This window comes from Mobula birostris, chromosome 28, assembly GCF_030028105.1.
Source record: "Mobula birostris isolate sMobBir1 chromosome 28, sMobBir1.hap1, whole genome shotgun sequence".
Classification (NCBI taxonomy): Eukaryota; Metazoa; Chordata; class Chondrichthyes; order Myliobatiformes; family Myliobatidae; genus Mobula; species Mobula birostris.
Window position 1 is genome coordinate 40,847,356 of NC_092397.1, and position 17,280 is coordinate 40,864,635.

Consider the following 17,280-nt stretch of genomic DNA (forward strand, 5'->3'; position numbering starts at 1 on the left):
TGAGGGGTAATAACTGTTCCTGAACCTGGTGCTGTGGGACCTGAGGCTCCTGTATCTCCTTCCCGATGGAATCAGTTCAGAGTTGAGGTTATCCTCACTGGTTCAGGAGCCTGATGGTTGAGGGTAATAACTGTTCCTGAACCTGGTGCTGTGGGACCTGAGGCTCCTGTACCTCCTTCCTGATGGAATCAGTTCAGAGTTGAGGTTATCCTCACTGGTTCAGGAGCCTGATGGTTGAGGGGTAATAACTGTTCCTGAACCTGGTGGTGTGGGACCTGAGGCTCCTGTACCTCCTTCCCGATGGAATCAGTTCAGAGTTGAGGTTATCCTCACTGGTTCAGGAGCCTGATGGTTGAGGGGTAATAACTGTTCCTGAACCTGGTGGTGTGGGACCTGAGGCTCCTGTACCTCCTTCCCGATGGAATCAGTTCAGAGTTGAGGTTATCCTCACTGGTTCAGGAGCCTGATGGTTGAGGGGTAATAACTGTTCCTGAACCTGGTGGTGTGGGACCTGAGGCTCCTGTACCTCCTTCCTGATGGCAGCAGTGAAAAGAGAGCATGACCTGGGTGGTGGGGTCCCTGATGATGGATGCTGATTCCTGCTACAATGCTCCATATAGATACTCTCAGTGGTGAGGAGGGCTTTACCTGTGATGGACTGGGCTGAATCCACTACTTTTTGTGGGATTTTCTACAGCCCTCACGATTTTATAACCGTCTATAACCGGGGACCGCAGACCCCTCGTTAATGGCAAGGGTCAATCGCATCAAGAAGATCGGGAGCCCCTGCTCTGTAAGATCATCCGTCAGCCTCCTTCATCCCAGAGACAGCAGTCGCAGCCATCCAGCCTCTCCCTACGACTCAAACCCACTTGCTCCAGTGGCAACCTGTCTGCACCGAGCAGGCTGATGAAGCGTCTGAGCCCGAGACATCCACATTTTGTCCCTTCCAAAGAAGCTGCCTGACCTGCTCAATTCCAAAGGCATAACATATGGCTCAGTGAGTTGTATCAGGAGAGTGATACAGATTTATAGTCTTCTCCTTGGCATCTGTAGAGTTCCAAGTAAATTTATTATCAAAGTGTGTATGCATTATACAACCGTGAGGTTCCTCTCCTAACTGGCAGCCAGAAAACAATATATGGGCTGCACTCTGGGTGCCTTTGTTTCTCCTGAGGCTGTCCACAAGGCAGTGGGGCTATTCACCCATAGCAGGGGCTATATAAATAGAAGACTGCCTAACACCCAATGTGCAGAGAATAAAAACCACAGCAGGCCCATGAAAAGGGAACCAATAAAAAATAAAAGAATAAAATAACCCATAAGAAAGACCGCCGAACACCCAATGTGTACTGAAAAAGAAATCACACAAACAGTAACCGCAAGCCAAATAGCGTTTCTAAACTGAAGTCCACAAGAGAATCCCGTAAAACACACAAGTGCTGAGTTCCTCCAGCATTTTGTGTGTATTGCTTGGATTTCCAGCATCTGCAGATTCTCTCTTGTTTCTGAAGAGAGTCCCATAGTTCGTCAGAGACGAGTAAGCAGTGATCCAACCTCGCCTCGCCTTGACACCTTGACCTTTTCAGTCTGGCCCAGCTCTGAACTCTCCGTCCGAACAACGAGTTCTGCTGCTTGGATACGCCAGACTTCACCACCTCAATGTGGCCTGTAAGTCTCCATCTGCACATCATTTCCCGTTGCGTCTGGGGCCTGGACCCCTCGGCCTGTTGCCCAATCTTTCATGCTCTTGGTGATGGGTCCGCCACCTCGCCTCGCCTCTTTTCTGCCATGTCAAATTGCCTCCAAGTCCAAAGGGAAGTTGCAGACTTTTACTTGCAGTGATTGTTGCCAGGAAGCGTATGGTCAACAAAAGTATTTAGTTGCTGCCGAAGGGTCTTGCCCCAGAAGGTCGAGTGCACTCTTCCACAGGTGCTACCTGGCCTCCTGAGTTCCTCCAGCATGGTCCCAGAATAGCCCACTGCCTCCCAGAATAGTCCACTGCCTCCAAGGTTCAGTCACAAACCAGATATTGTGGTATCAATAGCTTAGCAAAAGACAGAGGTCCCACAGGTAGTTTTTCAGGAATCAGGAGACCATTTGGGAAGCAGGGAATTCTGAGTGGCGCCCACCTTTGAGTGCGGAGGTTGGAGAACAGTGCTGAGTGAGGAGTTGAGGAAAAAGAGGGGGGGAGCTTCAGTTGGCTGGGTTACTGGGAACTGGTTCTTCAAAAAGGTGGGACTGAAACAGGTCAGGCAACGGACAAGGCCCAATATTCTCACCAGCAGGTGTACAAGGGTAAGTGTACTTCATCTCACGTTCACTGAATTTATTGCTTGTTTTCTTGCTTTGTACATACCAACAGTCTTTTGCACTCTGGTTGAACCCCAACTTCGTGCGGTCTTTCTGTCACAGATTTATTGTGAATGCCCGCAAGAAAATGAATCTCAGGGCTGTATATGGTGACATTGGACTTTTGACAAGAGGGATGGTCACCATCTTTTTCCCCAGGGTAGCGGTGTTTAGAACCAAAGGGCATAGCTTTAAAGTGGGGGGCGGGGGAAGAATTAAAAGGGATCTGATGTGGTGGTTGATAGGTTCTTGAGTAATCAGGGCATCAATGGTTACAGGGAGAAGGCGGGAAAATGGGGTTGAGAGGGATAGTAAATCAGCTGTGATGGAACGGTGGAGCAGACTCGATGGGCTGAATGGCCTAACTCTGATCCTGTGCCTGATAACCACACTCACTCTCTGGAGCTGCGGGATGGGCACCCCTGTTAATCAGTACACTCATCCTCAGCGGCGGATGGACAGATGGCTGCCTGGTCAGCGGCGGCTAACGTTCCTTCGGCTAAAGACACTTATTGCGCCCACGGCTGCCCGGGACATGGAGAGCATCGTGGAGTTCCCACGTGGTGCAGGATCAGGTGTTCTGTCACTGACACGTGGCATTACACTTGTTTTGTGGCAGCACTACGTGCAAGACATAAATATTACGACAAGTTGGAATAAAATTAATAAACAGTCCAGAAAAGGGATAGTGAGTTTATGTTCATGGACCGTTTAGAAATCTGATGGCCGAGAGGAAGAGACGTTCCTAAAATTCTGAGTGTGGGTCTTCAGCTTTGTGTAGCATCTCTCTAATGGTAATAATGAGAAGAGGGTATGTCCTGAATGGAGAGGAGCCTTCATGATGGCTGCTGCCTTTGAAGGCAATGCCTTTTGAAAGTGGGGAGGCTTGTGTCTGTGATGAAGCTGGTTGTGTCTTGCACCCTCTACAGCCTCCTGGGCATTGAAGCCTCCACAGCCGACGGTGATGCAACCAGTCAGAATGCTCTCCACTGTACATCTACAGAAATTTGTGAGTGCGTTTGGTGAAACTCCTTTGCTTTCAGGGGTTGGTCTTGGCTAGAATCTACTGCTGCCTCAGCAAGGACCTGGACACACTGCAATTTGCCTATCGCCACAAAAGGCCTACAACAGATGCAATCTCAATGGCTCTTCACACGGCCTTAGATCACCTGGACAACACAAACACCTGTGTCAGGGTGCTGTTCATTGACTACAGCTCAGTGTTTAACAGCATCATTCCTACAGTCCTGATCAATAAGTTACAGAACCTGAGCCTCTGTACCTCCCTCTGCAATTAGACCCTCAACTTCCTAACCAGAAGACCACAATCTGTGTGGATTGATGATAATATCTCCTCCGCGCTGACAATCAACACTGGCACACCGCAGGGCTGTGTGCTTAGCCCACTGCTCTACTCTCTCTATACCCATTACTGTGTGGCTAGGCATAGCTCAAATACCACCTACAAATCTGCTGATGCTGGTAGAATCTCAGATGGACGTGAGAGGGCATACAGGAGTGAGATATACCAGCTAGTTGAGTAGTGTTGCAGTAACAACCTGGCACTCAACGTCAGTAAGACCAAAGAACTGCTGGGGACTTCAGGAAGGGTAAGACAAGGGAACACAAACCAATCCTCATGGAGGGATCAGAAGTGGAGAGAGTGAGCAGTTTCAAGCTACTGGATGTCAAGATCTCTGAGGATCTAACCTGGTCCCAAATATCGATGCAGCCATAAAGAAGGCAAGACAGTGGCTATATTTCATCAGGAATTTGAAGAGATTTGGTTTCTCACCTAAAACACTTGAAAACTTCTATAGATATTCCATGGACAGCATTCTGACAGGCTGCATCACTGTCTGGTATAGGGGGCTACTGCACAGGACCGAAAGAAGCTGCAGATAATTGTAAAATTAGTCAGCTCCATCTTGGGGACTGGCCTCCGTAGTATCCAGGACATCTTCAAAGAGCAGTGCCTCATAAAGGCAGCGTCCATTATTAAGGACCCCCTCACCCAGAACATGCCCCTTTCTCATTGTTATTATCAGGGAGGAGGTCCAGGAGCCTGAAGACACACACCCAACGATTCAGGAACATTTCCTTCCCCTCCACCATCCAATTTCTAAATGGACATTGAATCCTCACTAACAACAGGAATTCTGCAGATGCTGGAAATTCAAGCAACACACATCAAAGTTGCTGGTGAACGCAGCAGGCCAGGCAGCATCTGTAGGAAGAGGTACAGTCGACGTTTCAGGCCGAGACCCTTCGTCAGGACTAACTGAAGGAAGAGTGAGTAAGGGATTTGAAAGTTGGAGGGGGAGGGGGAGATCCAAAATGATAGGAGAAGACAGGAGGGGGGAGGGATGGAGCCAAGAGCCGGACAGGTGATTGGCAAAAGTGTTCCCCATGATGCGGAACTTTTCTTCCGCCGTCTCCGTCTCCGAGCTTACTTCTTCGGTAAGGACTCTTCCACCCCTACCGATGACCCCTTCTCCCGTCTTCAACCCTCCTCTTCTTCATGGACACCCCGCTCTGGTCTTCTGCCTGCTCTGGATCTCTTTATCACTAACTGCCGATGGGACATCAACCGTCTCGACTTCACCGCACCTTGTCCCCATTCCAACCTCACTCCTTCGGAACGCTGTGCTCTCCACTCCCTCCGCACTAATCCTAACCTTATTATTAAACCCGCCGATAAGGGGGTTGCTGTTGTATTCTGGCGTACTGACCTCTACCTTGCCGAGGCACAGTGACAACTCGCAGATACCTCCTCTTATTTACCCCTTGATCATGACCCCACTAAGGAGCACCAGGCCATTGTCTCCTACACCATCACTGACTTTATCTGCTCAGGGGATCTCCCATCCACTGCTATCAACCTTATAGTTCCCACACCTCGCACTTCCCTTTTCTACCTTCTACCCAAGATCCACAAACCTGCCTGTCCTGGCCGACCTATTGTCTCAGCTTGCTCCTGCCCCACTAAACTCGTTTCTGCATACCTTGACACGGTTTTATCCCCCCTTGTTCAATCCCTTCCGACCTATGTTCGTGACACTTCTCACGCTCTTAAACTTTTCGATGATTTTAAGTTCCCTGGCCCCTACCGCTTTATTTTCACCATGGATGTCCAGTCCTTATATACTTCCATCCCCCATCAGGAAGGTCTCAAAGCTCTACGCTTCTTTTTGGATTCCAGACCTAATCAGTTCCCCTCTACCACCACTCTGCTCCGTCTAGCGGAATTAGTCCTTACTCTTAATAATTTCTCCTTTGGCTCCTCCCACTTCCTCCAAACTAAAGGTGTAGCTATGGGCACCCGTATGGGTCCTAGCTATGCCTGCCTTTTTGTTGGCTTTGTGGAACAATCTATGTTCCGGGCCTATTCTGGTATCTGTCCCCCACTTTTCCTTTGCTACATCGACGACTGCATTGGCGCTGCTTCCTGCACGCATGCAGAGCTCGTTGACTTTATTAACTTTGCCTCCAACTTTCACCCTGCCCTCAAGTTTACCTGGTCCATTTCCGACACCTCCCTCCCCTTTCTAGATCTTTCTGTCTCTGTCTCTGGAGGCAGCTTAACCACTGATGTCTACTATAAGCCTACTGACTCTCACAGCTATCTGGACTATTCCTCTTCTCACCCTGTCTCTTGCAAAAACGCCATCCCCTTCTCGCAATTCCTACGTCTCCGCCGCATCTGCTCTCAGGATAAGGCTTTTCATGCTAGGACGAGGGAGATGTCTTCCTTTTTTAAAGAAAGGGGCTTCCCTTCCTCCACTATCAACTCTGCTCTTAAATGCATCTCCCCCATTTCACGTACATCTGCTCTCACTCCATCCTCCCGCCACCCCACTAGGAATAGGGTTCTCCTGGTCTTCACCTACCACCCCACCAGCCTCCGGGTCCAACATATTATTCTCTGTAACTTCCGCCACCTCCAACGGGATCCCACCACTAAGCACATCTTTCCCTCCCCCCCCGCTCTGCATTCCACAGGGATCGCTCCCTACGCAACTCCCTTGTCCATTCGTCCCCCCCATCCCTCCCCACTGATCTCCCTCCTGGCACTTATCCGTGTAAGCGGAACAAGTGCTACACATGCCCTTACACTTCTTCCCTTACCACCATTCAGGGCCCCAAACAGTCCTTCCAGGTGAGGTAACACTTCACCTATGAGTTGGCTGGGGTGATATACTGCGTCCGGTGCTCCCAATGTGGCCTTTTATATATTGGCGAGACCCGACGCAGACTGGGAGACCGCTTTGCTGAACATCTACGCTCTGTTCGCCAGAGAAAGCAGCATCTCCCAGTGGCCACACATTTTAATTCCACATCCCATTCCCATTCTGACATGTCTATCCACGGCCTCCTCTACTCTAAAGATGAAGCCACACTCAGGTTGGAGGAACAACACCTTATATTCCGTCTGGGTAGCCTCCAACCTGATGGCATGAACATCGGCTTCTCTAACTTCCGCTAATGCCCCACCTCCCCCTCGTACCCCATCTGTTACTTATTTTTATACACACATTCTTTCTCTCACTCTCCTTTTTCTCCCTCTGTCCCTCTGAATATACCCCTTACCTATCCTCTGGGTTCCCCCCCCCCCGCACCTTGTCTTTCTTCCCGGACCTCCTGTCCCATTGAATCCTCACTGCTTTTTCTTAATATTATTCCTGTTTTTGCACTATTTAACTATTTAATATATATTATTATTATTCATTTTTATGTTATCATATACTGTCCTGCAGCTGCTAAGTTAACAAATGCCGGTGATAATAAACCTGATTCAGATTCTGATGTTCCGTATCTCCTCAAACCCCTGATGAAATATAGAACTGTCATGCGTTCTTTGATTGGCATCAATACGTTGCGCCCAGGATAGACCCTCAGAGATGTTGATGCCCAGGAACCTGAAGCTGCTCACCCTTTCCATTTCTGACCCCCGCAATGAGCACTGAAGTGTGTTCCCTCGACCTCCCTTTGCTGAAGTCCACAATCAATTCTTTGCTCTTACTGACACTGAGTGCAGGGTTGGGCACTACAGAGGTCTGCAATAACCTCTGACAAAGCAAAAGCCAGAACTATTTTTTATTTAATCATCTAAGTATAAAATGTCGCCATTGCGGTTTCCTCAGCCAAGTCTCTCACTCCTCCACTTCGCAGATAGTGAGCACTGTATACGCCATGCTTTCTCAGAACCCTCAGATTTATATTCTCAGCTACCACTTTGTCTGGATCATCTGACGGAACTTCAGTTAACCAGCTCCTGGTTATCTAGTTTACTAGGAGATAGACAAGCAACGGGTCAACAGCTCTCCATCCTTTGCTTACCAGTCAAACTGAAAACTTATGGCTCAGAAGCGAAAGCATGATAAAATCGAATTGCAAATAAATATTTAAAATGTAATCAATTCCTTCTTGCTAAAATCAACTCATTGCAAACAATGCCAACAGTGCTGAAAGGCCGTGCCAAACCACTCTCCTCGTGTTGGGCGCCAGTCCAGCAACGGCGAGGACAGGGGAATGCACCTAACTCTAGCTGCCCCGGCATTCCGTCTGGCCCACAGCAACTCGAGAAGTCCTGACGGCTGCAAGCCGTGGTTAATGTGATTCCCGGCTGCAGCTTTTGGGAACATTGGTATCCAAGGCCCCGGCTTCAGTTGCCAGCCTTGCACCAGTCACCTGAATCTAAGAACGCTTTCATCCTGGAATGAAGAGACCAATTTCAAGCCAGAGTAGTTGAAATCATTCCACAGGAGGTGGTGAGGGTGTGGCTCCCACTTCTGAGATCCAGGTACTAAACTTAAAGACCAAATCCAGCAAGTCTGTACGTGACAAACAAGAGAAAATCTGCAGATGCTGGAATTCCAAGTAACACACACAAAATGCCTGAGGAACTCAGCAGGTCAGGCAGCATCTATGGAAACGAGTAAACAGTTGACCTTCAGGCCAAGACCCTTCATCAGAAGGGCCTTTCATGTCTCCTCCCACATGAAATTCGGAATCAATTCCGGCACCGACTGTGGAGATTCTCCCTGCGAGCGCGTGGGTATCCTCTCACACCACAAAGACGCACCGGTTGGTCATTGAAAATTGTCCAGTGATTATGCTGGGGTTAAGTCGGTGGGTTTCTGGCTTGTTGGGCTGAACGAGCTTGCTCCACACTGTATCTCTACATCAAATAAGTAAATACAGTCCTGTGCAAAACTTTCAGGCTCATATATATTACCAGGATGCCTAAGACATTTGCACAGTACTGTATTTGCCAACGTGGAGCAGACAGGGAGTTTGTAAATCTGGCAGGAGCAAAAGATGTTGGGGATGGAGAGGGTGGAGCACCGTGGGAGGGGTGTGGGACAGGTGGCAGAGAAGGAGTGTCAGGGGTGGGTACAGACACACCCAGCCCTGAGACACCAGGCAAGGTCATTTGATTCCAAACAATTGGTTTATTGAAAGCTCACGATACTGATATAAAGTCCCAGGATACTGACGGACTTTTACCGCTGTACCATTGAGAGCGTACTCACCAACTGCAACTCAGTGTGGTATGGCAATTGTCCCGTATCAGACTGCAAAGCATGCCAGCGTGTGGTGAAAACTGCCCAGCGGATTATCAGCACCCAATTGCCCACCATTGAGAACATATACCGTAAACGCTGCCTGGGCAGGGCAAAAAGCATTATCAGGGATGCATCTCACCCTAACCACGGACTTTTTACTCTCCTCCCATCTGGTAGGCGCTACAGGAGCCTCCGCTCCCACACCAGCAGGCACAGGAAGAGCTTCTTCCCTGAGGTTGTGACACTGCTGAATCTCTCATCACAGCGCTAAGCAGTATTGCATCCATATTGTACTGTCTCAATACTTTTATATGTGTGTGCTGTAGCACTTTTTTTATTCGCAGTTATTTTGTAAATAATACTACTGTTTGCATTTCTGGTCAGATGCTAAATGCATTTCATTGGCTTTGTATCTGTACTCGGCACAATGACAATAAAGTTGAATCTCCCTGCCTCCTTCCCATTCTCAGTCCACAATAGAGACCCATATCAGAATCAGGTTTATCATCACTCACGTATGTCATGAAATTCGGGTATTTTTTGTGTGGCAGAGTACAGTACAATACATAAAATTACTACACTACTGTGCAAAAGTCTTAGCTACTGAATTAGCACAGTACTGTATATAAAAGCAAAAATGGCCTTGATGATGTTATAATGTTCTGTTCCATCTGGTGTAAAGATCAGGGACAAGAGTTCAGAGATCAGAAATAACGAGGGAAAGGATGAAGAGTGGCATGAGGAAAACAAATCAAATGCAGAATCTGGGAAGTATAGCCACAGGCCTAGGCACCGAGCCTGAGACTTTTGCACAGCACTGTAAATAAACACTTTCCCAACCACAACACAGTTCTGTTGTCTTTAATTCTTGTGTAGGCAGATTCTCTACAACAATCGGCATTGTTGATTGCCTCCTCCTTCCTTACGCCTCTCTAATCTCGAACGCTTCCACTAATCGTCCAGCTAACTTTCCAGCTGCACAATTCCAGCTTCTGTCACCACGGATACACTTCAAAGAAATGGCAAGCATGCTGCTGAGACTGAGGGGTAAACTGTTTAAGGTGAGTAATTCATCGGTTGCAGAAATTAACACATTTCTTGACACACACACAGACTAATTTGCAAATTTGTACAAGCTGCTTAATAAATCAGAACAAGCACACACACAGAAGCTATCAAACAGACAGCTCCGTTTATCACCTGTGGAAGAGTGTGGCTGTGTTCACTTATCAGACAACAGAAAGTGGGGGGGGGGGGCAGAAAGAATCACAATATATAATTAAATGTTTAGCACCTAAGCAAGAAAATAAACTCCTGCTTCTGTGTTTTTGTCTTACTGCTACAGCCAAACATTCAATTCTTAAAAAGAAGAAATTTGCAAGGAAAAGCAAAACGCTTGAGTAGTGATGGAACATGTGGGGCTCTCCCAGGAGAAATAAGCTGTAGTTGATTACGTTCATGTTCCTGCACTGTGATCACAGAATCTATTTCCTCAAGTGGCTCGTGGCGATACAATCACCTCATTAACTCCATCTAAAATGCTTGCAGAGTTAGCCATTATCATTAATTAGCAATGAACCACTTACTCAGTAATTTCTTCAGTAACAGTGTGCTCTACTTGAAGCCTGGAGTTGACCTCGATGAAAAAGTGCTTGCCGTGCTTATCGATTAGAAATTCCACCGTGCCGGCATTTTCATAGCCCACCTGGAGAAGGAAACACAAGGAGTGAATTTACTGCAGGTCAGAGCAGGTTAGTACTGCAGTACTGTGAGAGCAGGTCATTTGGTGCCAATCTGCACACTCCTACAAACCCACTACACATCCAAATCCCAACCGCAAATATCCCCCTCTCCTCTCAGTCCAAGACCTAATCTCAAATACCCCTCTCTCCTCAGTCCGAGACCCAACCACAAATATCCCTCCCTCCTTAGTCCAAGACCCAATCTCAAATATCTCTCTCTCCTCAGTCCAAGATGCAACAGCAAATATCCCTCTCTCCTTGGTCCAAGACCCAATCTCAAATACCCCTCTCTCCTCAGTCCAAGATCCAATCACAAATATTTCTCTCCTCGGTCCAAGACCCAATCTCAAATATCCCTCTCTCCTCGGTCCAAGACCCAATCGCAAATATCTCTCTCTCCTCGGTCCAAGACCCAATCGCAAATACCCCTCTCTCCTCAGTCCAAGACCCAATCGCAAATATCTCTCTCTCCTCGGTCCAAGACCCAAACGCAAATATCCCTCTCTCCTCAGTCCAAGACCTGATTGCAAGTAACTTCTGCTGTTAGCTGATCCCATTTAAAAGTTTCTATACATATACACACAGAAAATGCTGGAGGAACTCAGCAGGCCAGGCAGCATCTATGGAACAGAGTGAACAGTTGACTTTTCAGGCTGAGAGAAAGGACTTGACTCAAAACTTTGACTGTTTACTCTTCTCCATGGAGAAGAGCTGCTGAAGGGTCTCGGCCCAAAACATCAACTGTACTATTTTCCATAAATATTGCACCACTGTTATTGGCTGTGCTTCAGTTCCCCAACCCTAAGGGAAGAAATTTTCACCCCAGGAAGGTCTACCTCTCCCTATTACCAGCCCTACAGAAATACATGCAAGTGAAACCCCTTTGAGACTGCACTGGCCATAGAACACCTCCAGACACACATAGGCACACACACACAGACACACACACTCTCAATGATTTCTCCTTTAGCTCCTCCCACTTACTACAGACAAAAGGCGTAGCTTTGCGTACTCGCATGGGTCTCAGCTATGCCTGCCTTTTTGTTGGCTATGTGCAACAGTCTGTGTTCCAAGCCTGCACTAGTGTCACTCCCTCACTTTTCTGACACTACATCAATGAGTGCATAGCACCCATGCCCTGCTCATCGACATCAGCTTTGCCTCCAACTTCCACCCTGGTCCATTTCCGATACCTCCCTCTCCTTCCTCAGTCTCTGTCTCTATCACTGGTGACAGCTTATCAACTGATGTCTGTTATAAACCCACAGACTCTCACAGCTACCTGAACTATAGCTTTTGCCACCCTGTTACTTGTAAAAATGTCATCCCCTTCTCTCAATTCCTCCATCTCCACCACATCTGCCCTTAGGATGAGATTTCTCTTACCAGGACGAAGAAGGAGATGTCCTCCACCATCAACACTACCCTCAACCGCATCCTTGGATTTCCAGCGTTCCATTTCGCACAGGTCTGTCCTCACCCCATCCTCCCGCCACCCCGCCAGGGATAGGGTTCTTCTTGTCCTCACCTACCACCCCACCAGCCTCCGCATCCAGCACATAATTCTCCGTATCTTCGGCCTCCTCCGACAGAATGCTACCACAAAGCACATCTTTCGCTCTCCCCCCCCCCCCCACTTTCAGCTTTCCGCAGGGATCGCTCCCTACACAACTCCCCTATCCAATCGTCCCTCCCCACTGGAACTTACCCTTGCAAGCAGATCAAGTGCAACACCTGCCCTTACACTCCCTCCTCACTATCATTCAGGGCCCTAAACAGTCCTTCTAGGTGAGGCGACACTTCACCTGTGAGCCTGTTGGGGTCACTTACTGTGTCCGGTGCTCCCAGTGTGGCCTCCTGTATACTGGTGAGGCTCGACATAAATTGGGAGACCATTTTGCTGAGCACCTATGCTCTGTCTGCCACAAAAAGTGGGACCCATTTTAATTCCACTTCCCATTCCCATTCTGACATGTCAGTCCGTGGCCTCCTCTACTGTCATGATGAGGCCACACTCAGGTTGGAGGAGCAACATCTTCCGTTCCGTCTGCGTAGCATCCAACCTGATAGCGTGAACATCGATATCTCGAACTTCCGGTAATGCCTCACTTCACCATTCCCTTCTCCCTCTCTCACCTTATCTCCTTACCTGACCACTATCTCCCTCTGGTGCTCCTCCCCCCTTTTCTTTCTTCCCTGGCCTTCTGTCCTCTCCTATCAGGCTCCCTCTTCTCCAGCCCAGTATTCCTTTCCCCAATCAACTTCCCAGCTCTTTACTTCACCCCCTCCCCCTCCCAGTTTCACCTTTCACCTTGTGTTTCTCCCTCCCCTCTCCCACCTTCTAACTCTGACTTCTCATCTTCTTTCTCAGTCCTAATGAAGGATCTCAGCCTGGAACATCGACTGTACTCTTTTCCACAGATGCTGTCTGGCCTGCTGAGTTCCTCCAGTATTTTGTGTGTGTTGCCTGAAATAAATCTCTTCAGCTGAGGAGTCAGTGGAGTCACTCACTGTCACTGAGAGTGGCTGAGACCAGCGGTGTACAGTCCTGTGCAGAAGTCTGAGACATGTATATATCGCTAGGGTGCCCAAGAAATCTGCACAGTACTGTAGTCATTTTATCTATTACAATGTACTGCTGCCACAAAAAAAAACAAATTTCATGCCCTGTGAGTGATGATAAACCTGATTCTGATCTGGGTCTCTATTGTGGACTGGGAGTGGGAAAGGGGCAGGGAGAGGGGATCATGGTTGGGAAAAGGGGAAGGGAGAGGGAAGGGAGCAGGAAGCACCAGAGAGACATTCTTAATGATCAATAAACCAATTGTTTGGAATCAAATGACCTTGTCTGGTGTCTCAGGGCTGGGTGTGTCTGTACCCACCCCTGACACTCCTTCTCTGCCCCCTATCCCACACCCCTCCCACAGTGCCCCACCCTCACCATTCCCAACATCCTTTGTTCCCACCAGATTTACAAACTCGCTCTCCATTCCACGTTGACAAACACAGTACTGTGCAGAAGTCTCAGGCCCCTTATGCCTATGTGTCTAAGACTTTTGCACAGTACTGCAGGTGCATTAAAAGGGATCTGTACACCTGTACGTAATAGAAGGGAAAACAAAGTTCTGCTGACAGATTTAGATCAGGGAAGGTTCCAGGAGGATTGAGTGGGTAGAAACCTGTCCACGGTTGCTGGCCCTGAACCCTCAGGCACAGCAAGGCACTATCTCCCTGTAGCATCCTCCCACATCCCAAAGACAAGCACTAGAGTAGGTAGACTGGTTACGTGGGTATAATTGAGCAGTGCCGACTTGTTTGCCCTGAAGGGCCTGCTACCGTATGAATGCAGGCAATAAATGGAGATAACTGGAATCAAATATATGGCCCAGTCCATCACGGGTAAAGCCCCCACCCCCACCCCCACCATCTGAAACGCTGTTGCAGGAAAGCAGCATCCATCACCACACGGGACATGCTCTCTTCTCGCTACTGCCATTAGGAAGGAGGTACAGGAGCCTCAGGAGTTACTCCTCCAGGTTCAGGAACAGTTATTACCCTCAACCATCAGGCTCCTATACCAGTGTGGATAACCTCAACTCTGAACTGACTCCACCAGGAAGGAGATACAGGAGCTTCAGGTCCCACACCACCAGGTACAGGAACAGTTATTACCCTCAACCATCAGGCTCCTGAACCAGTGAGGATAACTTCACTTGCCTCGTCATTGAAATGTTCCCACAACCTATGGACTCACTTTCAAAGACTCTTCATCTCATGTTCTTGATATTTATTGCTCATTTACTGATTATTAATATTTTCTGTTTGTTTTCTTCTTTGTTGTGTTCTGCACTCTAGTTGAATGGCCAAGTTGGGAGTTGGGGCGGTCTTTCACTAATTCTGTTATAGTTATTATTCTAAGGATTTATTGAGAATGCCCACAAGAAAATGATTCTCAGCGTTGTATATGGTGACATATACTGTATGTACTTCGATAATAAATGTACTTTGAATTTTAATTTTTTATTTAATTTTCCCTCTTCTTTACCAATTGCTTGGTCAATTTTTGTTGAATTGTAAATCACTCACAACCCTCGCACTTTCTGCTTGTCCTGGGCAGCACCAGCAGCATTGCGTTTAGCTTAACACTGTTGCAAAACCTGCGATCTGGGTTCAATTCCCACCACTGTCCGTGAGGAACGCGACCACGTGGGTTTCCTCCCACATCCTAAAGACGTACGGGTTGGTAGGGTCATTGATTTCTTGGGTGTAATTGGGCCAGAAAGGCCTGTTAGCATGCAGTATTTCGAGTTAAGTAAATAGAATTTAATTCACAAAGTACCGTGGTGCACCCTGTCACTGGCTGCCTTTGTACACCCTGCATACAGCTTTGTTCAGAGTCCCTTTCATCCCTGCCAGTTCGGAAGAGTCACAGAGACCTCTGCAGAGTTGCACGTCTGAATATTGGCATTAAATGAAGATAACTGTAATCAAATGATTTGTCAGCAGAAAATTAATGGGTCATTAACCTGTGGATTTCAAATGTATAATCTGTATGGGCTAATCAGATTAATTCTAAATTCCAGGAATTAAAAAGAAAATCTTGCATTAATATACACGCAAAATGCCGGAGGAATCTTTTCTTCCCCAGTCCTGCTGAAGGGTCTCGGCCTGAAATATTTATTTTTGTCTGTAGATGCTGCCTGGCCTGCTGAGTACCTCCAGCATTTTGTGTGTGTGTTGCTTGGATTTCCAGCATCTGCAGACTTTCTCTTGTTTAATATACACTCAGTAAATTCAGGAGGTACCTGATAATGTGGTCACGGAGTGCGTGTTTGTGGCTTGCTGCTGAGGTACCTCATCCTCATCCGACGAGTTGCTGCTGGTGATATACGGTGACGCTTTGCAGGCAGCTAACAAAACTACTAACTATTCAACTAAATGTTGTAGAAAATGGGCACCACAGTAGCCTGGCGGTTAGAGCAACGCTATTGCAGCTGGGGATATCAGAGATTGGAGTTCAATCCTGGTGTTCTCTCTCGGGAGTCTGTATGTCTTCCCCAGGGCATATGTGGGCTTTCTCCACAGTCCAAAGATGTACCGGTTAGTAGGCTAACTGGTCATGGTAAATTGCCCTGTGATTAGGTTAAACTGAGGGTTGTCGAGGGTTACTGGGCAGTGCAGCGTGAAGTGCCAGAAAGGCCTATTCCATGCAATACTGAGGAAGGGTCTCGGCACGAAACGGCAACTGTAGATGCTGCCTGGCTGCTGCGTTCCCCCAGCATGCTGTGAGTGTAGTTTGGATTTCCAGCATCTGTAGTCCACTGCTGGAGCAGAGTTCGGGCTGGACTGAAGCGGCAGGGACTGGACCCAAGAGCGAAAAATGAACCTATGTTGAGCTGATTTGAGCATCGAGCCAGTTTTAAAAGATTGAGGCATCGAGGAGAAGGGCAGTGTTCAGTTCACTACTCCGTGTCAGCCAGGGTTGCACGCCCGAGCCTATCCCATCGCCTGCAGCTGACCCACCTCCCTCTCTTCTCCCTGCTACCATCGGGTGTGAGGTGCGGTCGGGAGTCCTGACCAGCTCTGCTTGTCCCACTGCTGAACAGGCTCCATGGCTGCGCGCTAACTTCCCGGGACCCTGCGATTCATGTTTTGATTTACTTCTGTTTATTTTTTAATTATTTGCAAAATTTGTTCTTTTTTCACACATTAGATGTTTGACAGTCTTTGTGGTGATTGGGGGGGGGGGGGGTTCCTCCGTGGATTGTATTGTGTTTCTTTGTGACTGCCTGCAAGAAGATGAGTCTCAAGTTTGTTTACTATACATACGTTGATAATAAATGTATCTTGAACTTCTGAGTTGTGCGTTCAGAGATGCTCTTCTGCACACCACTGTTGTAACATGAGGTGATTTGAGTTACTGTCAGCTTGAACCAGTCTGGCCATTCTCCTCTGACATCTCTCATTAGCAAGGCTTTTTCACCCACAGAACAGCCACTCACTGGATGTTTCTTTTTTCAGTGTTTTACACCCTATTCTCTGTAAAACTCTAGAGACTGTTATATGCGAAAATCCCAGGAGACCAGCAGTTTCTGAGACTCAAACCACCCTATCTGACACTAAAAATCATTCTGCAGTCAAAGTCACTCAGATCACGTTCCTTCCCCATTCTGATGTTTGGTCTGAACAACAACTGAACCTCGTGACCATGTCGGCGTGCTTTTATGCACTGAATTGCTGCCAGACAATGTCTTGGTGGTTCTCCTCTGCACCCTCTCCACCGCATTCCTACCCTTCAGTCTCAGTGGGTAAATTGCTAATGAACACCTAGCCCAAACACTCTCACAAATGTCTCTGATTTAAAGCTTGTGCCCCCTGGTTCTGGACTGCCTCTCAGGGAAAAAACTACTCTTCTTTACCTAAAATCTTTCACTTCTCCACACTCAAGGGAGAACATATGACGAAGGTCCTAAAAAAAAAGTGTCTTGGTCCGAAACGCTGACTGTTTATTCATTCCCACAGATGCTGCCTGACCTGCTGAGTTCCTCCAGCATTTTTCGTATTGCAAGGGAGAACAATCCTGTTTGTACAGATTACATCTAAACTCTTGCTTTGAT

The 17,280-nt window shown here is 47.8% G+C and overlaps 1 protein-coding gene across 1 annotated transcript in view; it reads right to left on the reverse strand.

Annotated features, from left to right (window-relative positions):
- The window catches only part of LOC140188982 (pyruvate carboxylase, mitochondrial-like), a 1,128,593-nt gene that overhangs the window by 949,982 nt on the left and 161,331 nt on the right, over positions 1-17,280 (reverse strand). The window contains 1 exon segment of the mRNA XM_072245643.1: positions 10,508-10,626. Within this exon segment, the coding sequence (XP_072101744.1) occupies positions 10,508-10,626 (119 nt within the window).